We start from the raw sequence: 26,515 nt of genomic DNA on the forward strand, positions 1-26,515 counted from the left end.
CAACAGCCATATAGAGCCATAGCCATGGAAGACCCAGTCAAGGAACTAACCTAGATTCCTCTTCCTGGTATTCAACAACAACACCCTCTCTCTTTCTCTGTATTTTTTTTTTTTTTTGTTTTTTGGGAACTGAGGTTGTGGTGTTGTATGTTTGTTTGAGGAGACATTGTAGGATTGGGGAAACCGAAGCTTCAACGTTACCCATTGCGTTCAGGGACTAAACTCCAGGAAGAAAAGCCACCAGCCCCTAAATTATCAAACCCTTCTTCCACTTCTGTATCTAAGCCACTGTATAGTTTACTTACTGTTATTCTCTTTCTTCATTTTTTGATGATGTTTGGTATTGGAATTTTTTTTTTTTTTTTTATGACTTAGAATATATATATATATATATATATGTATGTATACACACACACAGACACACACACACACACACACATATATATAGTATTTGTTGAGGGCCATTTGTGAGAATCCAGATGGAAAGAAGGAAAGCCCAATAACAAGGGCAGCAAAGAATTGGCAAAGCAGACAGCAAAACTATCAGGCCCAAGCAACAGGAATAATGGATCACAGGCCCAAGAAATAAACAAATGGGCCTTGAAGAGGCAAGTGGGCTTAGAGAAGTCCGGAAAAAGAGAAATAGCATCTCATGGGTAGTGTATGATGTAGAAAAGTGAGAAAAGGCCGCCGCAAGCTCAAAATAATGTAAACTAAGAAAGTAAGGGGTTTATGGCAGACCCATGAACCCCACAGATGAGAATAAGGTTATTGGGCTGGAGAAACCCAATGAAGTTAGTAAAAACCCATATGAATGCAGAATTAGCAAAAGGGCCAAGGAAGTCCAAAGAAAGTAAATGGGCCAAAGAAGCCCAAAGAAAGCAAATGGGCCAAAGAAGCTTAAGAGAAAAACAAAAGGGATACAGGAGCTCATAAGTAAGAAAAGAAACCAGTGGCCATACCAAGCCACTGGGAGAAATAATAAACGGCTGGCCTAAAGAGGCCCAGCAAGATTAAATCATTACAGCAGGAATAACAGAACAAATATGGCAGGAAATGTGGTGGGCCAAAGAAATATAAGGCTTATCATCAAATAAAGCTCAGCTCCTGATAGGAGCGGGAAATCAAGAAGCAACCACATAAAAGGTCAAAGAAAACGGACGGCAGGCAATACAGGCAAGCCTCCGGACCACGACAGATGAATGGGCAGTAGGCAGATTTTGGACACATATGGAAAGAAGGCACGCGCAAGGCCCAGGCACCACCAGTTTGTACCCAGCCAAGACAGAGCATGGTGAGGTCGGGGGGTCAGAGATTCAGAGGGCATGGTTTGGTGGTAGGAAGAGGGGAAAAATATATTTTGAAGGTTCTGGCTCAAGTTCTTTTGGGTAATAAGTCTTTCGGGGAGGTGTCCTGCTGGGATGACTTACTACCCAAAAGAGGCAAGCTGAGTTATAACTATTAGGTGCATGCCATGAGGGATAGGGAGAGAGAAAGAACCCAGACCGTAGCAGGAAAGGGTGCCATGGCAGACAAACAAACAAAATACTCTTCCTTGTCTGGTGATGGGAAGGTGACACACAGACGGAACAGTGATAGTCGGCCAGTACACCCAAACCAGACAAAAGGAGTTAAGGGCTAAAACAGTAAAATCTGGTCATAGCAGGCACTATAAAAAGAGGGTCTTGCCGTGAGCAGAAGAGGGGGGAACGACAGGAACTTCGACTAAGAAATAGGAACTTAAAAAGAGAAACAAAGAAATAGCAAAGAAACGAGTGGGAAAAGAAAGAAAGAAAACCATAAGAAAGAAAGACAAAAGTGAGAATTAGAACGGTAGGCATGCACCAGTAGATTAGTTCCCTCTCTCCCTCATGAAATCCTGCTCTCTATGAAAACCTCAAGGAGCATTTGTGCAGAAAAACCACTCAGATTCGTTTCCCTCAGGACAGTTAATCTCCACGGTAAGACTCTTTCCTGAGAGATTAACTATGTTGAGAAGGAACGTTCTTTCATCTTTGGCTCTGCTCCTGCGGATCAGATTTTGGTTGATTTCCTTACCATTCTAACTAACTCATACATATTAATATTTGTTAACTTCTGTTCTATTCTTTCCCTTCCGTAAAAAACGATTAATATTGCTGCTGTAATTGAGTTCAAGGGCTGTTTGGTCATTTCCCATTGAGTGGCCAGATATTTTTTGTTTATTTTATTATTATTGTTATTATGTCTGCCACAACTTGTCTGAAACAGTTTTGCCTGCCGTAAAAACGTTCCTGGCAGACATGACCTAGTTTGCGTACAAGCCGGACCAATATAAGTTGTAGTTGGACCAGTCCCAACTCCCTTATCTAGAAAACTTGGGCTTAGTGCCGTAGGAAGCAACCTAACACCACTAGCATAGTCCACCACCTTACTGGATTCATTTTCTATACTTCACTAAAAAAAAAAAAAGAAAAAAAAAAGGGTTGCTAGATTAGATATGCCTACAAATATTGGAGTGAATTCAGTACTAATAATAAAAATGAATAGATATGGATTTTAACAATTATAATGGGGAGATATTATTATTTACGCATATTTTATATTTTATGTATTCATGTTCAAGTTATAGTGGATTATTTAATTTAAAAAAAAAAAAGTTATAGTGGACTAGCCCAAAGACTCTTTTATTTTTGTGGAAAGGTTAATAACTTGTATTCATTATAATTTAGGATTGCTACATTTTCTAATTATAAAATACCTAGGGGTGTGATAAAAAAAATACTTAAGGGTTTGATTAGTGATATGCGTTTGTAGATGAAATATTTTTTTTTTTCATCACACTCCTATGTTTTTTATAATTAGAAAATGTAGCTGTAAGGCCTCTTTTTGGGGCCCAGGCCCAATGGGTAGGTGGTTCTGGCCCAAGGAGCCTTAAATAATGAATTTGTAGAGAGCGGATTACAGAACTAGGCCCTAACGAAATGAACGTTAGTTAATTCTGGGCCATACAACAATTGAACATGAGAATATCTCCTTTTTGTCCACTGGATATTCGATCCGAGGAGACGTGTGGGTGCACTTCTATTCTTGACAAAAGGCTATGGTTTTTCTCTCTTTCTTCTTCTTTTTCCTTCCCCCTTTTTTCGATCCCCTCTTTATGGGGATTCTCCTCCCTTATATAGCCTCCTTGGAATCATCAGAACCTTACACTTGTTAATCATCTGGGTCTTCACTTGAGTGCCCGTCCCATCGGACATCTCCCCTATCTTTCTATGAGTTGTAGTGGCCAAGGTAACACTGTTCACCTGTCTTCTCCACATTAATGCGGCCAGAAAAGTAGCTGCCCTGCATTTAATGTGGCAGCCGTAGTCTCTCCCTTGACATCTGATACTCTATTCCCTCCTCCAGGCTTGTGGGACTCATTCTTACTACTAATACTCGTTGGTGTAATTCTTTATTGCTGGTTGGATGCATGTTTTGAGCAATACTTGGCACGTTCGAGGAAACATTCCTCCTTAGACCGCCTTTTAAATAAGTTTGGGCCCAGAAAAATTGGGCCGGGAGCCCTTTTGGCGCCCACACTTTCTCCTCGGATGTGGTTGAACTCTATATGGGGCCCAAGGCCCATTATTTGATCCGGGGACTTTATCCCTACAGTAGCAATTTCAAATTATAATGAATACAAATTATTAACTTTTATCCAAAAATAAAAGAGTCTTTGAAAGCGTGCTTAGAGGCTATTATATTTTAAACTGAAAGTGACTCGATTCCTTATTAAAAGTCAATTGATTAGAGTATAAAATTCAACTTTAACCAATATCCTAAGATATTCATTACCTCAGACCGCCTTTTAAATAAGTTTGGGCCCAGAAAAATTGGGCCGGGAGCCCTTTTGGCGCCCACACTTTCTCCTCGGATGTGGTTGAACTCTATATGGGGTCCAAGGCCCATTATTTGATCCGGGGACTTTATCCCTACAGTAGCAATTTCAAATTATAATGAATACAAATTATTAACTTTTATCCAAAAATAAAAGAGTCTTTGAAAGCGTGCTTAGAGGCTATTATATTTTAAACTGAAAGTGACTCGATTCCTTATTAAAAGTCAATTGATTAGAGTATAAAATTCAACTTTAACCAATAGCCTAAGATATTCATTACCTTCACGTTTTATCAAAAATTGCATTAGTGGGTGTCATATAAAACCATTTAGGTAACCACATTAAACTTTCAAATATGTTTTCATGGACAGACGACTCAGACCCCTTTTCTAGGCCACCGAGCCATGGAGATGCAGCCTAGATTTAGGCCTATTCAAAAAAGTAATTAAAGGGTTTTGGGCCCAACTCAAGCAATCTAAAGCTCAGTTTCAGCCCAAACTCAATTTTGGACTCTGTTTTGCAGCAAGCCTCAGCCCAGACCAAAAAACAATGTTCTCCATCACCACCACGCTCCCAAGGCGACCCAGACTCAAAGCTTCATTGCCTGTGGCTTTCTACTTCTAATATTAACACTGAATTTCAAATCTCTGCAACTCAATTATAGACTATAGAGAAACAAAGCAAGAACAAATGATGGGTACCTCTGAACCAGACGATTGCTCCTTTGTTTGGGACGAGAATTCTCAGCTCTATTTCCATGCCAGGTTTTTCTTTACTACTCAAAAACACAACCCCTTTTTTTTTTTGTAGTTTCATTAATTTAGGATTCTCAAATTGTCAAAAAGATTTCATCTTTGGTTAAATCAAAGTATTTCAATTTTTATGTATCCTTAAAGTTTGTTGCTCGGTCATAAGTTGTTGTCCTTCTATTTATTTATAATGTTTTTGGGGTCTTAATTTGATGCAGTAGTGGATTTTACCATGACCCAGTTGCTGGATGGTACTATAGTGGTAGAGATGGGCTTTATTACAAGTTTGAGAATGGAAATTATGTGCTTATGGAGTCTGAAAAGGTAGTATTCTGGTTGTTTTTGATAGAGAGGATTGTGTTATGTAATGTTCTTGATGTTAGTTTTTGTTGTTTTTTCTCAGAGTGGTGAAGGTGAAATTGATCAGAACAAAGAAACTGGTTATGATAATCCCAGTCAGGATGAAACATTTAGATGTGGCAGCAATGAAAATTGCCATGCATTCCAGGGAGATGAATGTGAAGTTTACCAGTGTATAGAGACTACTCCTGATGAAAACAGGCTAGGTGAGCATGCATGCCAACTGTTGTAAAGAAGTTTGTATATTATGCTGTTTCCATTTCAAAGAATGATTATTATCATGGAAACCACAATGTGATTTATTATAGGCATTGTGGCCTGACAAGACCTTAATGATTGTACCTTAAGTTTGTGCTTTGGAGCTATTTTGAATATCAATTGGGTCAATTTATTGTAGAAGTCCATTGTAATAGCATATTGGCCAAAAAAAATGGCATTAATCTTGTAAAATCTATAGGTTCTCTTTAGTCCCATATGGTTTCCATCAGATGTTTTCAGATCACTTAATATTCTTCAGAACTGGGTTTGAATCTCCTTCTATGCAATTTCAAATAAGTGCTTGATGATTCTGGATTAAATGCATTGAATTTGATCAATTAACCAACTGTTACTAACAGGCGACACAGAGTGCTCCAACAGTAGTGAACCTGAAAATCCACCTCCTCCATCGGAATGGTATGCTACTTTAAACATCTCAATTCCTATTATTCATCATCAGCTCATCACATCATGATCGCTTTCCTGACTATATCTGTTTACCTTTTTAGGTTAGAAGATACACTTATTGAACTTTATTTGTCTGGTTATTCCAAGCCAGTAGTTACTGATTCTGATCATGTGATGATGCCCTTGGAAACAGATGATGCACTGCCCGCTGAAGGTTAGTCCCAAATCCTCTTGTTTTTTTATAGACTACCCTATCTGGGATAGGGCCTATATTGGCTTGATTCATGGGATTGCAGGGACCAGTGATGCTTATGAGCTGGAAGGAGAATGGTGTCCAGAGAACCATTGTGATGTAACTAATTCAAGTGGAAATGTCTTAGATGAAGGTATGGCCACTATGATGTTGCTAATAATCAAGTGCTTGATGTCCATTTTCATTATAATATTATTAATATCAGGTTTATTGTTATCTCTATTAAGTGGCTTGTTCATCCAAATATTAACACCATCCACATGTATACATGTAAACCTCACCTATGTTATCCTAGCAAGTATCAGCCATTTGTCTCTCCAAGAACCAATAACCTGACATTTGCTTGAATATCAACCATTTAAATCCATATAAGATTGTTTCTTAAGTTTCTCTGTTGATTGTCAAACCATCCTAAATGGATGTTTAGATAGTTGATCTATACAATTTTTGGGTCATTAACCTGTACAAGAAATTGGTGATCCAAAATTTTGACACATGGATTAACACAAGCATTTGTTGATTAGGTGCGTCATGGGATGAAGAAAACTGGCGAGCACAGTATGGTCAAGTCATTAAATCTGGGGAAGAGCCAATGCCAGAATTTGAAGTTGTGGATTTATGGGACTGGGAAAAGGTTACAGGGACCAGAAAGGATGGAAAAGGTGAGGTGGTGAGGCTGGTTGGAAGATTAGTGAGAAGGTCTGCCAAGTGTCATCCGTCCATGCCTTCGGGTGGTGGTCTCCTAAAAACTGCCCCAATATGTGAAGTACATCTTGATCTGGTACGAGTCACGTCAGGTTTGCATTTACCTCTTTTCATTTGACAACATATACAAACCTTCTACATTATATGCCAGGTCGTTCTTTATTGGCCTGTATTCATTTGTTTGCTGAAGCGGATGGCGAATGACAAAGATATTTCGCAGTTTGTTGAAAATAGTGTGATTTTGGACTTATATGAAATTTCCTTCTATCAGGTCAAGTTTATAAGTTGCGGACACCAAATGCAAGATACCTAGCTTCATTGTCAACTTATGATTCTTCCAACCCAACAAAAGATTGGGGATTCCCTGAATTATTAGTAGATAGTCACTCTCTCCCATTCTCTAAATCTAGTGGAAACCATGTATCAAAAACTGCAGATGGAGTATCCACCAGCAAAGATTTGTCTACATCACCAGATAATCTTTCCGCATTTGGACAGGTAACTTGTTTATTTTAAAAGCTTGGATTTGAAGTTGATGTGCTGAAACCATACCTAATCTTATTCTAGTCAACAAACAAAGGTATATCAATAGTATCAGAAGAGCATAGAAAATAGAAGCACATAACGTAATGGCAAGAGTGAGTCCTTTAATAGAATTAACAGATAAACATGAGTTCATATAAGTAATGGCATCACATGCATGTAAAAATTTGAAGTTTTTCCATGGACATGTGCAATGCTATTTGAGCATTCCCTTGATGAAGATGGTTTGCATATGCAATGCTAGTTTATGGCGTCAAGTAGTAACTCAGTTTATGGCGTCAAGTAATACCAAAAGAAGACAGTTTTGAGCATTGATAAGGGAATGGCATAGCTTAGAGCTATCAGTGATGTCTTAATGCTTTATCAGATGCTAGATATTATGTTTATTGTTTACACTAGTGTTAGATTTTGATCCGAAGGTACCAAACCCATACTAGCTAGTTAAAAGTTTTGGATTTTTGGGTGATTAGGCATATTCTATTTGTGAGAAATGTTCTATATGTTTTAAACAATATACATTTAGATATGATCTTCTGGATTATATGCATCCTTTTCACAATCCACCTTGTTTAACCCCTGATTTGTCTCCTACTGTATCTCCAGCAGAGAATCCATGTGTATAGGGACAGAGCTGCCGAGAGAAGAACCTTGCATGGGGGTTTTGGAGTGGGCCCTGGACAAAAGAATTCAAAGTTTGATGAAGATGAACAGTCATCATCATATGCTTCTGCCAATACAGAAGAAGCTGCAGCCGAGGCCTTGAACATGTCGTTTGGAGCTGGTAGTTATGCCAGAAAACTTCTGAAAGGCATGGGCTGGAAGGAGGTATGTTCTAATCACAATATTAGCGTTTTTTTGTTGGAAATCTGCTTAGAAGAAAACTGTAACAACTGATGATATTCTTGATTCTAGGCAAATAGTGTCACTTGGCTAACACTAGCACACATTATTACTGGTTTTTGATTGATGATTGGGGTTGGGGTTTGGTCTTTGATGAAGGATAAGATGACTTGAATGGATGGAAATGGTCCTCCAATTTGACATCTAAGACAATCTACATGCTGATTTTGTTAACTCACTCCCTATGTGACATTTCATTTTGTAATATCTGCAGGGGGAGGGACTTGGCAGCACTACAAAGGGGATGGTGGAACCAATACAGGCAGTTGGAAACGTTGGTAATGCTGGATTGGGGTGGCCTCAGGGAATAGCAAAGCACCATTGAGATAACAGGACATATCTAGCATATACAAGTGTAGTCCCAATTGTTAAGCCTATTACAAGCGTTTAGCTCTTTTTTTTTAGCTCTCTCTCTCTCTCTAGTTTATAGTGGTCCTTTGCCAAATCTGCTTATTGTTCTCAAATCTTTTTTTAAATGATGAAATCCTACCATATTTTTCGGTGGTGTGGTAGTCTATTTTAGTCTTGGTAAACAATGCATTCTTTTGTGGCATACATGCATAAACATTGCTCTCCTTTTCTAATGGACAGGAAGAAATCTACTTAACAATGCACCAGTGCCTGATTCTAATACTACATTTTTTACTAGGCTTTTAAAAATGGGCAGTGAGCCTTATAACTGCCAAACAGGTCAGGCAGGTGTTAGACCCATCCGTGGTTCAACCGGTCCAACTCACTGGTAAAATTTTGTATTTGGGATGAGGGAACCTAAAATTCAAGATGATGTTACCTCATCCACTAACCTGGTGGTGGTGCAGATTGAAAATGAAAAGCATAAATGTCACCAAAAAGAATTACATTAATGTTTAATGTACAAATCACAAATGGAAGGGGAATAAATTAATTAAATCCTACAAAATTGCATTGAATAACTCAGTTGTTGGTTTCCCCATCAATCATCTCTTCATCTCTCTCTTTCTGGATAGGAGCTGGATCGGTTTTTTCCTCCTTTTCCTCCTCAATTACGCTCTTTTGTTGTGCCTCATTCTTCAACCTTTCAATCTCTTGATCTTTTTCTTCTAGCTTTTCTTGCAAGATAAGCGCCTGCAATAGATGCACAATATTTTTTATGATCACTCATATAACACAGTTACATTTAGATCACCTTTACCAATATTTCGTTTAGTTCAAAGCATCTAAAGCCAAATCACAGATTAACCTAAAGATTCCGGCTATAATTGATTATCCTATAAATGTCAAACAAAGACGATCATATAGCATCAATCATCAACAAGATATTTGACCCAGAAAATTGGTATAATACAATTATGCAATCATGATTCTGTGGGGAAACATGTCTATTTTCAGTTACCCCTGGAAATATGTTATATATAAGCATATATACACTAACATAACAATAAACTGCAAAATTTACTCCAGAGTAAATTAAGAAAGGAAAGAAAGATGAAAACCATTTCATTTGATCTTTCCACATCATTCGTAAGCCCCTCCATATGTTTGTGCAGTCCTGCACGCAATAGAACAAAGAGAATCAATATAGCATGAACTTTGAAAACCATGGTATAGCAACATTGGTTTCAACTTAATGTACAAAAAGAATCAATATAGCATGAACTTTGAAAACCATGGTATAGCAACATTGGCTTCAGCTTAATGCACAAAACGATTAAGTGTACCCTTAACAATCTCCCTTATTTTCTTTTGAACAAAAAAAGCAGAGGGAACTAAATGTTTGATGCCACAGAAACTGAAAGTGAAGATTAATTGTGACAACAATTTGAGTACTATCCGGATTGGAATTGTGGTGGGATCATAATTCTAGCAATTTGACAAAGAAAACAGAAAGAGGGATGCGCCTTATTCATTAGAAATGAATATTCTATAGGTCTTTTACAAACAGAATGTCTTCTCCTCAAAAAGGATTGATTACGTTAAGATATTTGCATGAAGACTTCAATAAATAAAAATTGTTTAGTTACTAATAAGTTATATTAATTTTGATAAGTAGAAAAGAACTCCTAAAATGTTAACTACACAATATCTGAAAGTTAAAAAGGTATTTTCCTATGTAACTGTAAATGATTGGAGTCTTTTAATTTACTTGAGACTTAGGCATCTATTATAATTGAAACCCAGCCAAGGAAATAAATATACATACAGTTGATATATACTAAGTACTAACCTTCAAATTGGCTTCTGAGTTCTGCATTTTGAGATTTCTGCAAAGCAAGTTGCATTGCTAACTCATGCATCTGACAACAGAATGTAGAAAAAAATCAAGTTAACCAAGAGTTTAGCATAAGGAAAATCAGTCACTTCTGGAAAATCAATCAAATTCTGGAACTATATCAAATTGGTTTACTTAAGTTTGTGCATAATCCTCCTTAACCATATAGAATCAGGAGCAAAAGAGTTTCTTATTGTATACCACCTATCCCCTAACCCCCACCCCCGGAAAACCGCCCTTAATGCAAGCTCATGCACGAAATCATGTCTCCGTTTCTCATAGAAGAAACATAAATATAATAAGAAACTTAGAAAAAAAATTTCTCAAGGCCAAAATGAAAATTGATACAAACTGAGAAGTATGATGACAGGAACTATAATGCAATGCAGTTGCAGCACCTTTCCTTCGGAAGCTAGATTTCCAATCTCCTCATTTTCCTCTTGCAGAGTCCTGCATTTAGCCATCAGCATCTTACCCATCTTGCTTTGTGGAGTGAAACTGAGTGCAGAAATAGTATCCTGTTTCTCCTTCAGCTCTTTCTCCTTCTCCTCAACCAAATTCTAGCATTATGGCATCACAAGAAAACATAAACAGACTTTCTAAAAGCAAAAGACAAATACTGAGCCACTTTGGGGTGCTCTAAAGTAACAGAAAGCAACAAAAGTATAACTTCAAATCAGAAATCTTATTAAAACAATTAACAGCAATCACAATCAGATATGGTAGAAAATGGCATGAACTGTAAACAAAGAAATTATTGCCATTTTCATTCTAAATGCTGATACTTTGTGTAATTTCAAGTTATGGTCTCCAAAGGACTAGAAGCAAACCTTGGGTTATTAATGGAACCCCTGCTTTTATTTCATTTATTGCCTCTGCTTTCTAAACTTTGCATCTGGAAACTTAGTGTACTTCAACATATAAAAAGCTCCAAATTGAAATTTTATATTTGACCTAGGAGCGGAGCATATAAATGCCCTCCATCAATCTGTGAGGTGACCATGAAGAAAATTTGGTCAAAGCCTTATTATTTGTTTGGATTTAAATATGATCCCTATTCCTTTTTACATAAATAAATTCACACAGCAAATCCAGCAGTCAATTGAATGTAAAAAGACGTGGGCATTAGTCACAATGCCCTACATCAATGGATCAACAAATGACCATATCTTAGACATGAGAATGGGTCACAATGACCGTCTTCCTTTTTGCAATAAAGTCATTGCTGTTCATAACCAAGAAGAAAAGAGAAGGAGCACGTCCATACTCAGGGGTAATAACTCCCATATCTAATGAAGGAGTTTTACAAACCTTTAAACGTGTAAACTCTTCATGAATTGCAGGATCTAGTAATAATCTCCTAGCCTGTCAAATCAACCACCATACCAATTCTGTTAGTTAATTTAAACAATTAACAAAAAAGAGAACACTTCTTTCCCAAAGAAACCAAATAATGAAACATTTATCTACGAAATTTCCAATGGATAGAGGATAAACATTTTTAGAATCAAGAGACCATGAAAGAGTAAAAGCAAGGATTTTATTGATGTTATCAGAAACAATACTGTCACAGCAGTAAGGTAACCAAATAGAGGAATCAGGATGACTAATATTTTTGGAAATAGTGGCAATTAGCCATTCAAGATCAAGAATGTGGATGACATTCGGAAATGTATTGTTACCACACCCAAAAAAAAAAAAAAAAAAAAACTTGTATATTTTCATAAGACTACATATGATAAGGACAAGGCAAACAAAAATTGCCTGTGTGCAAGCCTAAGAAAACACAACTTTCTAGGTATAACTAGCTCAGAATTTCCACACTGATGCCTAACCAATCCCATTAACTTTCAAAGATGCACTTAGAACAGGTTATATACTTCAGAGAAACATTGTCTGAGCCTCAATAAACAAAGGAATCCAGTTCCCAGTTTGCCCATCAAGTACCATCCCATAAACCTCAAATATGGCCACCAGTTTTCAAAGCTGAAAAGCATGGCAAGACTGCTTTCAATGCCAGTATGAGCATCACTATAATCTTCCCCCACTGGTGAAGAGGAATGGATAATTGTATCTTGTAAATGTCTCTCATGAAGAGTACTCAAAGATTAAAAGAAAACGGCAGCAATAGAGACATAAGAGCTGGCTGCAAACCCATATCCATTCAAAAAAACAAACAATAGGGAGAGGTCAATTCATTGGTAAAAAAGCAGTAAAAATATGTCCCTTCAATCATTAAGCTTGGTTACGTCATCTATGGAACCTTACTAAGCTGGATGTCCCAAAAAAAATCCAAATTTCAAACTCTTAAACCCTAGCTCAAATGGCACTTCCTCCTTTCACAAGAATGCATGGGAGGAGGTCATGGGTTCAAATTCATTGGGTGCATGTGTCTCTTACCAAATTTATAATAAAAATAATAATATAGAAAAGAAGAAGAAGATAAAACTGAACCATGTACAATCATTCCAAAGCCTCCTTGGTTCTCGAGAAGAATTGGAAAAAAATGTAGGAAAATGCTTCAAAGACACTAAGAAGAGGAAGAGCAAAAGGCAGGAAAACAGAGTAATGTATCAGGTCTGCTGTAGAGGTTTGATAAATTAATCAACATGAAAAAAGGTTCAGTAATGAAGTAGATGTATCACAACATATAAATTACTTTGAGATAGAGAGCTTTTGGGGAGAGTGGGTACTTCACATTTATACAAGGAGAAGAATTCGAGCTGAGGGTATCAAATCAAGTAAATATATGGCTCACAGAAGAAGAAGATAAAATATTCAATTCCTACCCTATAAAAAAAATCAAAGATGAGATCCCAGAGAAATCATAAACTGAAAACACAAAATGATACTGAACTAACAATTACAGTGCCACCAATCCTTCGATTCCATTGTATACCACCAAGAAAGAAAACCACAAAATCATTATATTACCTGCATTGATGGTGGCTTGAGTTGCGCTTTTAATTCCCTTACTGCAGACTGGAAATATAAGAATAAATCTGGTCTTAGAAGATCAGAAAATAACATGCAAGAAATGAACATACTAAAAAAACCAAGATGTATTAAAATTTCATAGAAAAATAGGGTTCAGAATACTCATATAATAAAGGAAAATAAGGTGCAGTTGCAAAATTGTCTTTGTGCATTAATTGAAACTATGGAACCATGCCATCTCCTTTTTGGATAACTCCAAGTTTATTTTGTGGTAATACCATAAAGCTGTTCTTAAAGATTAGGTCCAAAACAGTTAAAAATTAAGACTCAAAACTTCAATTCCTTTATTCCCATACAATTTTCTCTGCACACAAAAAGTTCTCCCTTTTTTTGGGCAACCAATGAGTTCCAAACTCTCATAAAGTAGTAATTTCAGTAAAACAAAATGATTTCTGGTATGATTAAGTGATGCACTTGGGAATTTGGTTGATTAGTAGATCTATCTGAGAGGCCTGGCTACCTCGAATTAGTCACAATACTTGTGTTTTGTCCTCTGTTGTTATGGGGGGTTCAATTTTCTTTTTCGTTGAATCTAAGACTTTCGAATTCTCAGTCGAGGAGGGAGGTACGTATTTCATGTTACGCATTTTTGAGCGAAGTCGGGATTCTCTCCGATCAGTTTTCATGGGCAGAGAAAGCGCTAAGCGTTTGCTAGCTATTGTGGAGGATCTAATGTCTACTAAAACATCCGGTAACTTTGCTCGTACCTTTAGGGATAATGAGAAAGTTTTTATTTTGCAATTGGGCGCCAATTCACATGGCAGTTTTTTAATGATCTCGGAACTCATCCATGGCCGTCGGAAAGGACTTCTCGTGGTCCCAGAAGGGAAAACTAGTAGTGGGTGGCGAGGTTTTGGATTTCATCTAAGGAAAGCAATCGCACCTGGGACACTTGCAACCAAACAGTCTTTTACCTCTGTCCTGAATCCGAGAGTGGAGAATCACAAAACTTTTCTGCTGGCAGCGGCGGAGGGTGATCGGAGAGAGGGTAGTGGTAGCAGAAAAGGAAAGCAATTAATGCCGGAGTTTCAAATTTCAACCGAATCAATCTTGAGCAATAAGAGCCACGATATACGCGATTTGAATGCTGGGATGAAACAAGCTATATCTAAGGCTGAATTGTCGGTTGAGATTACAGAGAGTAACAGCTGTATCAATGACTCACCTTTAACGTTGGATGTTGGCCTGAGATTGGAGCGTGGGCCAGATGGTGAGTGGCAGGTAGTGTGGTCCAAAGTCAAGGAAGTGGGCTGCATAGAAAAACCCAAAGACAAAAACCTTAAGCCCGTTAGCCATTTTAAACCCACAGCTCCCTTCAATGCAAAGCCCAAATTTAATCCCAAGCCCATCAAAGTCTGGAGGCCCAAGTCAAAACAAACTCTTCAAAGCAGCGAGACTCACCAACGTAACTTGTTTTCTGCTTCGAAGAGCTCAGTCAGCGACACACGCAGAGGCGAACTTCCACAAGCTGACTCCCAAAGCTTGTTGAGGCTAGCCCAGTCGATTAAAGCCTCGGACGGTGCCGGTATTGACTTTATCGGCGCCGATGAGCCCGATAATGAGATTCTCGGCTCCGATGGATCCGATACAGCTTCTTTCAGCTCCGATGAGTCCGATGAGTCAACAAACACCTCCGACGGTGAAGAGAAATTGCACCAAGACATCCGTTTGATACTTCAGGAGAATTCCGGCAATGTTAGCAAGAAATGGGGGAATTCAGATCAGTGGGTGCTTGAACTTCGAGATGGAAGAAGAGTGGCGGTTCCGATTCAAATTTCTCTGCCTCCAGGTGAAGTCACAGAGGTATTGGAAGAGCAAACCCAATTGGCCTTGGTCCCCTTGAAGTGTTCAAATGTTGTGGAGGTGTCCTCAGCCCAAGTTGATGAGAATGAAGTACTTGTGGAGGATTGGGTCTCAGACACTTCAGAGTCTTCTGAGCTACCTAATGTAGAGGGTTTGTCGCCTCTAAGTGTGGAACCACTGGCCTTTTCTCTACCTTTGGCAATGGAAGGGCAGGAAGTGTTGGGTGTGGAGAATCCAGTGAGGGGAGAAGCTTACTCTGAGTGGGTCCAAAGCAGATTTAAAGGGTTTGATAACTTCCTAGGCACGTCCCTAAAAGGTTTGGAAAATCAAGCAACCACCTTTTTATTGGCTGTTGAGGCTGAATTACACCGTAGGGATGCTTTGGAAAAAAAAGCACTTGAGTTGAAGAGTTCTGGAGTGAAAGGTATTAGAGAGCTGAAGGGTCTATTCAGCTCGATTAATTATGGTTCTACTTCAACTAGGCGCAGTGGTATTAATAGGGAGCGGGCTCTCTCTGTTCCTAAATGAATCTGAAGATGATTTCCTGGAATGTCAGAGGATTGAATGAGGCTGGGAAGAGACTTCAGATTCGTAATTTATTGCGTGCATGGAGACCTGATATTGTCTGTTTGCAGGAAACTAAGCTTGAATGGATTACTAGAGGAGTAGTCAGAAGTATATGGAGTTGTCCATATGTAGATTGGTTGTACTTGGGTTCAGAAGGTGCTTCTGGAGGTATTGTATTGATGTGGGATCGGAGGGCAGTGGAAAAGGTGGAAGAAGCAGTAGGGCGCTTTTCTGTTTCATGCAGATTTAAAAACATAGGCGATCAATTTGAGTGGGCTTTTACAGGTGTATATGGGCCAAATTCGAACAAGAGGCGTAGGAAGATGTGGGAGGAATTGACAGGGCTGATTAGTTGGTGGGATGTGCCATGGTGCCTAGGAGGTGACTTTAATATAATTCATTTTCCATCGGAGAGATTAGGGGCTACAACTAGTACTCGGGCTATGTATGAATTTTCGGATTTTATCTCTTCTCATGGGCTGATGGATATACCTATGGAAGGAGGCCTTTATACTTGGTCCAACAATTTCTCTGCCTCTAGAATTGACCGGTTTCTTTTCTCTCCACTTTTGGCGGATCATTTCACTCTATTGGCACAGAGAAGGTTGTCTAAGATACTTTCAGACCACTACCCAATTCTGTTGGAAGGGGGGAGTCATCGGAGAGGTAGAACTCCTTTTCGTTTTGAAAATATGTGGTTGAAGGCGGAAAATTTTGTGGATAAAGTGAAAACTTGGTGGGCATCCTATTTGTTTCAAGGCAACCCGAGTTTTATGCTAGCTAAGAAGTTGGCAGCCTTGAAGTTGGACCTAAAAAAATGGAATGAAACGGAGTTTGGCAATGTCACTTTAAAGAAACAGTTGTTATGGAAGAAATTGAATGACTTGGATGTTAAAGAGGAGACTCAACCTTTAATAGCTGAGGAGAAGTTAGAACAAGTTAATCTCCGTACCGAGATTGAAAAGCTTATTCTTTTGGAAGAAATTAGTTGGAGGCAGAAGTCTAGAATGCTACACTTGAGGGAGGGGGACGCAAGTACAAAATTTTTTCATAGAATGGCTAATTCCAATCAAAGAAATAATGGTATTGAGAGCCTTATGGTTGATGGAACCTTGTCTTCTGATCAAGGTATGATTGCTGATTGTATTACTCAATTCTTTATGAATTTATACTCGGAGCAGCAAGTTGTTCGACCTTTTCCAGAAGTCTTGGTATTTCCTAGGATATCCGGTGATAATGCTGATTGGTTAGATAGACCCTTTGAGGAGGCAGAAATTTTGGATGTCATACAGAATTTTAATGGTGACAAAGCTCCTGGACCTGATGGGTTTCCAATGGCCTTCTTCCAAGCATGTTGGGGTATTCTCAAAACTGATCTTATGGCTGTATTTCACCATTTTTTTGCTAAAGGTCAGTTTGAGAAAAGCTTAAATGCAACATTCATCACTCTCATCCCTAAAAAAAATCCAGCAATTGAAGTCAAGGATTTTCGCCCCATCAGTCTTGTTGGGGGGGTTTATAAAATCATTGCCAAGGTCTTAGCCACCAGACTTCGCACGGTCATGGAAGATATAATTTCTCCTTCTCAAAATGCATTTGTGAGGAACAGGCAGATTCTTGACCCTGTGCTTATTGCTAATGAATGCCTCGATAGTAGAGTGAAAACTGGTTTGCCAGGGATACTTTGCAAATTAGATGTTGAGAAGGCTTTTGATCATGTCAACTGGGGTTTTCTTATGCAGTTACTAGAACGGAGTGGGTTCTCTGCTAAATGGAGGCAGTGGATTTTCTTTTGTATATCTACCGTTCGATTCTCTATATTGATAAATGGCACTCCTTGTGGGTTTTTTGAGTGCTCCAGGGGGTTGAGACAAGGAGACCCTTTGTCCCCTTTGTTGTTTGTCTTGGTGATGGAAGCCCTTGGGAGAATGTTGGATAAGGCTGTCCATGATGGTCACATGTCAGGTTTTGCTGTGGGTCGTTTAGAGGGAAGAACTTTGGAGGTGTCCCATTTGCTCTTTGCAAACGACACTTTAATTTTTTGTGATGCTGATTTGGACCAAGTTTTGTTTCTCCGTATGATTCTCATTTGGTTTGAGGCGGTTTCTGGTCTGAAGATAAACTTGGGCAAGTCAGAGCTGGTTCCTATTGGTATGGTGCATAATCTTGACTTATTGTTGAATGTCCTTGGTTGTAAACAAGGTACCCTTCCAATGAAATATTTAGGCCTTCCTTTGGGAGCTAAAGGTAAGGATAAATCAATTTGGAACCCAATTCTGGAGAAGATAGAACGGAGATTAGCAGGATGGAAACGTTTGTACTTATCCAAGGGAGGTAGAGTCACTTTAATTAAAAGCACTCTATCTAACTTACCCACATATTTTCTATCTTTATTTCCTATTCCTGCTTCTGTGGCTAACAGAATTGAGAAACTTCAGAGGGATTTTTTATGGGGTGGCATTGGTGATGAACCAAAATTCCATTTGGTCAAATGGGCTACTGTTTGCACACCCATTGCTTCGGGTGGTTTGGGGATAAGAAAGGTAAGACCTTTTAATGAAGCTCTACTTGGGAAGTGGCTATGGAGATTTGGGATGGAGAGGGCTGCTCTTTGGAGGCAAGTGATAGCTGTGAAATATGGCTGTGAATGGGGAAGTTGGTGTACTAGACCTACTAACGGTCCATATGGTGTTGGCTTGTGGAAAAATATTAGTCGGGGATGGTCTACTTTCTCTCGACACATTCTATATGAGATTGGGGATGGGTTTAGGGTGAAATTTTGGCAAGACCATTGGTGTGGTGAAACTTCTCTTGCAGTCAGCTATCCTGAATTGTTTAGATTTTGCCGAGATCAAGAGGTTAGTGTGGCTGAGGTTATGAAGTTTGATAACGGAATCCTGTTTTGGGATGTAAGTTTCTTTAGGGGTGTGCATGCTCGGGAACTAGAGGCACTGGCCAGTTTCATGGATACCATATATGGTGTCTCGGTTAGAGGGCTTGGTGAGGATAAAATGTGCTGGAAGTCTGTTAGAGAGAAGGGATTCACAGTTAGGGATTATTACAATCTCTTAGTGGGCCCTACTGACTATTGTTTTCCTTGGAAAAGCATTTGGAAGCAGAAGGTTCCTTCTCGAGTAGCTTTCTTTGTTTGGACTGTTGCTTTAGGAAAATGCTTAACGATTGACAATTTACGAAGAAGGAAGGTTTGGATATTAGATTGGTGCTACATGTGCAAGTGTAATGGGGAATCGGTTGATCATCTTTTTCTTCATTGCCCGGTTGCAATGGATATGTGGGCTATGGTGTTCGGGTTGTTTGGAGTGAGTTGGGTTATGCCACAATATGTAGTGGGGCTTCTAGCATGTTGGCAAGGCAGTTTTGGCCGTCATCGAAATGGGTATATATGGCTTATGGTTCCTCATTGCTTATTGTGGTGCCTTTGGAGGGAGAGAAATAGTCGGTGCTTTGAAGATAAGGAGAGATCCATATCAGATTTGAAGCTATTTTTCTTTAGAACATTAATGGATTGGTTGGCTGCGTTGCGGAACCAATCCTTTCCATCCTTTCTTGATTTCTTAGATTCTTGTAATTTTTGTTCTTGATTGTTTGAACCCTTGTACACTCCCTGTGTACTAGGGTGTTCCATTTTTTGAGATCAATAAACTTTTACTTATCAAAAAAAAAAGCTGTTCTTAAAGATTATTACAGCGCTTAAAGAACTTTTTTTCTAGGTTGAGGGGGGTTCAAACAAATAGTTTATCACTCTGAAATTCTGAATCAGGTCAAAGGAATTTAAAGCAAAATTGTCAAGGGATGATAGAGGAGCAATTCTTATTTCATGGAATAGGCTAGTGAAAGCAATGAAAAGTTTGCAACTTCATCTAAAAACCTTAGGAGTTAGGACATTGCTAGACATAAAAATGGTAGATATTCCTATTAGTCTGCTTATGGAGAGACAGTGGAACATTTGTTATTGCACTGCCATATTGCCAAAGAGTTATGGGAAATGGTCTTTGCTCTTTTTGGGGTTCAGTGGGTGATGCCTGGGAGGGGTGTTGATTAACTAGCAAGTTGGCAAGGCCGTTTTGGGCGGCATCACCATAGGGATATTTGGAAGGTCATTCCTCATTGTTTGATGTGGTGTATTTGGAGGGACAGAAATGCAAGAAATTTAGATGGGTGTGAGAGGTCAACTTTCGATCGGAAGATACATTTTCTGAGGACTTTGTTCCGGTGGTTATATTTTGCGCACACTAAATACTTCAAGAAAAAGATATGGGAAAAGAAAAATGTATACCTTTAACTCTGATATTTCTTGCTCTCGTTTTGCAAATGTTACAATGAATGCTGCTTCCTTTTTCTTGGCTTTTTCTAGCTGATAACAAGATTAAACATGGGTGAAATCCTACACATGAAATGGTGAATTTTCATGAAACCAAAAAAATAATAATAGTAATAAAATCCAGCAATAAATCCCAAACCTGTTCTCTCAATGACTCCTCAGAGGATTTCAGCATCTGAAGATAATCGATCACTAATTTAGGTTCTACAAAGAAAATTCAAAATCAATCATTTAAGGAATGCATGCATCATATGATCACAAAAGACTTAAAGCTTAGAGCTGCACATACAGTTTACACAAAACTGCAAAGTAAATAAAAATAAAACAATGAACTCTTTGAGGAAAGGCTAACCAGGAGAAGTTCCAGTAGGTATGAAGGACTCATTCTGAAATGAAGAATGCCACATCTGAATCTCAGATTTTGCAGCTTCAAGTTCTTCCTGAAAATTGTAAAAATTATAATTTAATGACCTAGATAATATGTTGTAGGGAAGCTGGTGAAAGACATGAAATAATTGCATTTAATAGAGAGGCAGATTCCAGAGAGAGAGAAAAGTAGTGAAAGAATGGGAATTCACACCTCAATCTAAACTCAAAATCTGAAATTCTGAAACTTTATTATCAATCAATGAATTACAAAGCAAGTGCATGGATATTTATAGCCTAGGAAGTAGTTATAAGTGATGAAATCATCCCACAACCAACTCACATTTATCATATGCCAAGATACAATTATAACATATTAATTATTTATAAGTATAATGACACAACAACTTTCATAACATTTTTCACAACTGCTAAGTTGGCAGGTTGTGATTGGTGTAAAATAAAAGTGATGTCAGTGGTAATCCCAGTGAGTAATATTGCACTAATCACAATCAGCCACCTCAACAAGTTGTGTTTGTAGCATTGTTGTTTTATAATTAATAGAGCATGTGGCTTCTATTTCTAACAGCTTCCTAAAATCTAGCACCACTAACTAATTTTCCCTCAAATTTTCAAGTACTAAAACAAGCTTGACACGTGGATTTAGCTACAATAATCATATGGCACATGTAAAATTTGGCCAGCCTTAGCCTCCTTGTGCAACTTGGCCAAGCAAGGCCCCCATGCAACCCACACTGCATTAAGCCATGACACCTCTGTGCCACGTCATCATTCCAATAAATGCACTAGACTCCTCCATCATAGGCAGAATCATAAATTAAACATAATCATTATGCACTTCCATAGGTGGCATGGAACCATTCAAACTTAAATTTTAAAAGGATTAGCATTCATAAAATTTGTACAATAACATCCAACAAGTCATGCATGCAAGTGTTGCCCTGAGAAACCTATCTATCCCCCACTACTACTACTGTTAAAGTATATTGATCTTTTTTCTTTTTATTTTTCTTTTTCTCTTTTGGTAAGTCTGTTAAAGTTTATTGATCTGAATTCTCTTTGTTGAAGAAATTGATCTTTTGTAAGTTGACCATACTCAAGACTTCAATGTAGGACCCTCATTACATTTTAACATATCAAATGCAAGAAAACTGACACTTGAGGATATATATATATATATATATATCACTTAAAGGATGCGGTAGTCGCTGTTGTACAAAATGTAGTTAGCAACCAGGGTTGCTTTTTGCAAGTGATGCTAAAGGTGCATGTTAAGGTGATTACTGTTTCTTATTAAGAGGAGTTGAAGATATTAGAGATTCTACAACTCTAATGCAATATTCAAGACAAAGGAATTTTGAGCTTCTGTAGCATCCTAGGCATTCCATATTGAATTGGAACTGCCAAATCAGGCTCGCTATCCCTTTTATAAATAAATAAAAATAAAAAGGAATTTTCTTGAGTCTAATTAATTATGAGGTGATCCCTAGTATGAAAAGTATTTTTCCAAACAGCTAGAAAGCATAAACTATGAATTAGTATACTCAGTAATTTTAATCAATTCCAGAATCCCCAAATGCTAGAAAGCACCATAATTAGAATTTTAATTGCTATAGTGTGACCTGAAGTTCCAATTTTTCAGGAAACTGATATGATATTCATAAAATTTCAGAAAACCAAAGTTATAGGGGAAAATCTTCCTCTTTCCTTTTTTCAACAATCTAGAAACACTTGTCTAATAGCCTAAGGGCTCCTAGTTCCATATGGAGTTTCTTACTCAAATAAAATTGAGAAGCAAGATAACTGTGCAGATTAAATTTTTACACAAAATTCACTCACTGATGTGAATGGTAGTAGTCTTTTCCCTGAAATTTATATCATCATTGAGCACATAATTTACAGCACCCAAACTGAGAGGTATACAATATAGGAACAAAGATATAACATCAATTGATGGATATAAATACATACTTGACATGTTGCAAGATTATCCTTACAGGTCTGAAGACTGCAAAAGAAAATTCCAATGAAAAATAAATATTAGGCTTAAACATAATTTGATGCAATCTAACAACTGATAGCATGAAAAGACAATAAAAATCATTCTAGATCTTATGATACCTCTCACGAAGAGACAAAATCATCCCAGTTGCTACACCTGGAGCAGTTTCTTCTACTTTTGGCTTACCCTGCATTATGACCCAAAAAAATGGCGTGATCCTCAAAATATACAAAGACGCATGGAAAAAAACTTAAGCTTCATGCCTCTACAAAATTATTATATAGTAAAGTAAGGGAAAACAATAGAGACCTTTATCCTGTGTAGGCAAAGACTTGAAAATACATGAGGTGTCATTAAAATTTTTACAACGAAGTTTTGTGAAATAAAGATGAATATATGTTATGTATTCTGCAGAAGTCCTAGAATAAACAGAGCCTGAAGGATATGATGCCTCACACTGATTCATGATCAACAGAGGCAAAGATCCCTAGTCCCTACATCTCACATTCAGATGCTTAATCTCTCTCAATTTCAAGTAATTGGTGACTGATCTCCAAAAATCATAAGAATAGGAATATTAAAATGCTGTGGGTTCCACATTTTATCCTTCTTTTTAAAGTTCAACAAGAAGCCTTAGACAAGCAAGGAGGATGGAGTTGGAACTGATGTTGGACTGATGCAGCAGAATAAAAACTATATAATCTCTCAGTAGAAGTTCCAAATATTGAATAAGTAAATCCCAGGATTATGTTTACAACTCAGAAGATATTTTCTCAATCAGTCAAGTGCAAACAACACTTAAAAAGTCTATCCCAGGTCTAGTTGATGCAACACACCAAGCTCATTTGGATATCTAGTCAGACTTTAATCATTCACTAATCTTCTATATTAACATTTAAGAAAATGGATTGCATCAAAAGTAACATGCTTCCGTTCAACTTTGACACCCCAAAATAGTGCCTCTTCTTTGGATAAAATGCTCCATCATTTGGAAGCATTGAAGAGCAACAATTCAAAGATATCTATGAGTTCAATGGGAATAACAATCAGCTCAACAATCACAGGCCTCAGCAACATTTCAGCAGAATTTAAATCTAGACAATATCATCTCAACCCTGTTATCTCACTCCTCACTTAAATTCCCCACCATCTCCCATTGCTTCATTCACATTCGCTACCACATTTGTAATCCTCTCTCTCTCTCTCAACCACACACACACACACACTAACTATATGGTACCTCTGTGTCTCTTAAGGGTAAGGTACCCACAATTATCATAGCCACTATTTTCAGGTGGTTTAATCTTCATCATTCCTTCATGAATATAAATATCACAACAACCAAGCCTTAGTCCAAAAATTTTGGGGTCAGCTATAGATCCTCGATAATCCTATCAAAGTCAGTTACATGTATTCTTTTATGTCATTCTATTTTATATAAATTTGTTCTCTTTGCTACCCCCTTAATTGACATGTCCTTTTCACTATTTCTACTAACGTCATTTTAGATATTCTTCTACCATCATTACTTCCCTCGACTTGAATCAACTCACTCTTCCTCACTGGTGCATTAATCACTCTCCTCTATAAATAATCAAATCATCCCAAGCAACTTTCCCTCACCTCTTCATCAATAGGAGCTACCCCTATTTTTGAGCAAAATTCTATGTTTCAAATCCTATCCTTCCTTACCCGTCCAGGTGTAATCTAGTAGTTGGAGGCTATAAACCCAGACAAATGGGTTCGAACCCCGCTAGGAATTCCCCTGGGTTACTTGATACATGGTTCAAATGGGTGGGGTTGTGTATCCGTTGTTTTCCCCAAGGATGGCTCCAAATTGGCCTTGGTAAGGTTCCATATCATCAAAAAAAATCCTATCTTTCCCTTATATATATATATATATATATATATATATATATTTGTAAGTGTTGATCAACAAGTAGTTCAGCCAATATCCGATATATATATATATATATATATATTTGTAAGTGTTGATCAACAAGTAGTTCAGCCAATATCCAATGGAACTAATCTGATGCAGTCTTTTATATAGTGTAAGTTGGGGCAGACACATTTTTTAATAAAAATCCTATTTTTCCTTATATTTTCACTTACCCATCTTAACATTCTCATCTCAACTACACTCAAAAGGCTAAACTCAACACACTCAAGATAAACAATTTTGATCACAGTGGGTACTTACTATAACCCAAATGTACCACAAAAGAACACTTTGCATATAAATTGCTGTCAATTTCATGCCTAATTTCAATGCAAAATTATAACAAGTCACACATGTGTCAATGTGGGTATGCTCACAGAAACACAATAAATACCTTTTTTGAGCCAAAAATATCATCTTCATCATCCTCAAGATCCCCAAAATTTCTCTTATTACCTAAACAAAATTATTAGCACACAAAAATTATTATCTTTATTTAAAAATAAATAAATAAATAAATAAACCCAACAGAGAAAACGAACTAAAAAAAAATAAAAATAAATAAATAAATAAAAATAAAAAACCTGAACGCCTGGCATTGTGAGTTCCAGGAAAATCGCCTCCGAATTCATCGTCCTGAGTTTCACAAACAAGCTCAGAATCAGAGAAACTACAAAGACAACGAGAAAAAAATAGAATGAATTTGAGAAATTGGAGGAGTTGTTTACATCGTCGAGATGGGTGTGGGAAGCCATGGAATTCGAAAACCCTGGGATTTTGTTTTCCGCGGAGAATTGGAATTTGGAATTGTGAGCTGTGAAAATATCAAAACGGAGGAGGATTGTATTGTGTTTGTCGGTAGTGAGCTTTGAATCGGAAATAGTAAAATAACCTCTTCGACTCGTCGTTTTGTTAATCTTCAATTTTTGTTTGGGTCAGGCTCAGGGTTTGGCTATTATGGACCCAAAACCCAAAATATTCACCAAAGATTAGGTCCAATTCGTGTATTCTTTTTTTGGGCTTGACCAACCTCAAATCCAAATCACTATTGATTTGAGATGGATACAACTTTCTTTTTTTTCTTTTTTTTTAGGAGATGGATACAACTTAACTTATTACACATTGCTTACTTTTCTTTTCTTTTTTTTTTCTTTTTTTTTATTTATTTATCTTATAGAATCGACACATTGCCTACTTGATGTTTAAAAAGTAGCACTTAAAATACTTGCAAAAATCCAAATATTTATCTATCCAATTGTATTGTAGATCAACCCCTATTTCTTTGATGAAAAATAATTACACATCATTGTCATACTCGTTTACTCATCTATGGTTAGCTTTGTTGCGCACTCTCTTTCTTTCCTTTTTTCCTTTTTTTTATTTTTTATTTTTTATGGAAAAGGTAAAGTTAGACTTTGTTAATGACTAAAATCACTTTAGAATACACTATCCAAATCTAGTGGAAGATCTTCTATACTCACAGTTAATATCTGCAGACTGAGCTGCTCTTCTAGCGAAGGCATAAATAAGCTGATTAGCTTCCCTCTTAACATGCTTGAAAGTTGAAACTGGTCTATATCTGTAGAGTCTTGATAGAGTCTTCTATTTCATCAATGATATGGCCAAACATGATGTTTGAAGGTTTGTGGTTATTAATTGTAGAAATAACACGCTGGCAATCACCTTTAAACTCAAGTTGTAAAATGCTAATTTTCATAGCAAAATTGACTGTTGTACTTGCAACAAGTACCTCGACCAATTCCACAAAAGGCAGAGGTTGAATATTCTGATTAAGAGCTGCCAAAACATTTAAAAATATGTATATATCATTCATAAGATTCATCGAAGCAAGGTCTTAAGACTCAATTATCATTCTAAGCACCTTCTTAAACGGTAATAACTTTTTAGGACTTACTTTAAGGGAATCTTATGATTTGTTTTATTTTATTTTACTTTTTTTAGACATACGTGAGTTATATATGGGTAAAATGAATCTTTTCAAATCACGGGTAAACATGCAAGGGCCTCAAATCACCATAAATGCCATTTTCTTCTCTTCTTAAAAAAAAAAAAAAAAAAAAGTGTAAATATAATTTTTCTTATTATTCTTGCGTTTCAAACAGTATATGGATTTTAAACATATGCTTGCTTCATAGTTGAACGCTACAGATGAATCACGTGACATTTTT

The 26,515-nt window shown here is 37.4% G+C and overlaps 2 protein-coding genes across 5 annotated transcripts; one reads left to right on the forward strand and one right to left on the reverse strand.

Annotated features, from left to right (window-relative positions):
* Nucleotides 1-4,349: 4,349 nt before the first annotated feature.
* LOC115963168 lies at nucleotides 4,350-8,541 on the forward strand. Of its 4 annotated transcripts, none has more exons than XM_031082067.1 (10): nucleotides 4,350-4,626; nucleotides 4,833-4,935; nucleotides 5,015-5,177; nucleotides 5,589-5,646; nucleotides 5,739-5,851; nucleotides 5,934-6,023; nucleotides 6,415-6,687; nucleotides 6,867-7,093; nucleotides 7,742-7,963; nucleotides 8,253-8,541. In XM_031082067.1, exons 1-10 carry the CDS (start codon nucleotides 4,553-4,555, stop codon nucleotides 8,361-8,363), a joined length of 1,434 nt encoding a protein of 477 aa, XP_030937927.1. In that variant the 5' UTR covers nucleotides 4,350-4,552; the 3' UTR covers nucleotides 8,364-8,541. The 4 variants fall into 4 exon arrangements, with proteins under 4 accessions (XP_030937927.1, XP_030937928.1, XP_030937925.1 ...); XM_031082065.1 differs by having other exon boundaries at nucleotides 4,353-4,626; nucleotides 4,830-4,935; XM_031082066.1 differs by having other exon boundaries at nucleotides 4,353-4,626; nucleotides 4,830-4,935; nucleotides 7,745-7,963.
* Nucleotides 8,542-8,855: 314 nt separating this feature from the next.
* LOC115963169 (FKBP12-interacting protein of 37 kDa-like) lies at nucleotides 8,856-25,185 on the reverse strand. Its single transcript, XM_031082069.1, has 14 exons — nucleotides 25,055-25,185; nucleotides 24,911-24,962; nucleotides 24,721-24,782; nucleotides 22,504-22,571; nucleotides 22,354-22,390; nucleotides 20,348-20,435; nucleotides 20,135-20,199; nucleotides 19,951-20,028; nucleotides 13,221-13,268; nucleotides 11,598-11,651; nucleotides 10,685-10,846; nucleotides 10,242-10,311; nucleotides 9,511-9,566; nucleotides 8,856-9,142 (listed from the first exon to the last, which is right to left on the reverse strand). Exons 1-14 carry the CDS (start codon nucleotides 25,079-25,081, stop codon nucleotides 8,972-8,974), a joined length of 1,038 nt encoding a protein of 345 aa, XP_030937929.1. The 5' UTR covers nucleotides 25,082-25,185; the 3' UTR covers nucleotides 8,856-8,971.
* Between the last annotated feature and the right edge of the window lie 1,330 nt (nucleotides 25,186-26,515).

Source organism: Quercus lobata, chromosome 10 (assembly GCF_001633185.2).
Source record: "Quercus lobata isolate SW786 chromosome 10, ValleyOak3.0 Primary Assembly, whole genome shotgun sequence".
NCBI lineage: Eukaryota > Viridiplantae > Streptophyta > Magnoliopsida > Fagales > Fagaceae > Quercus > Quercus lobata.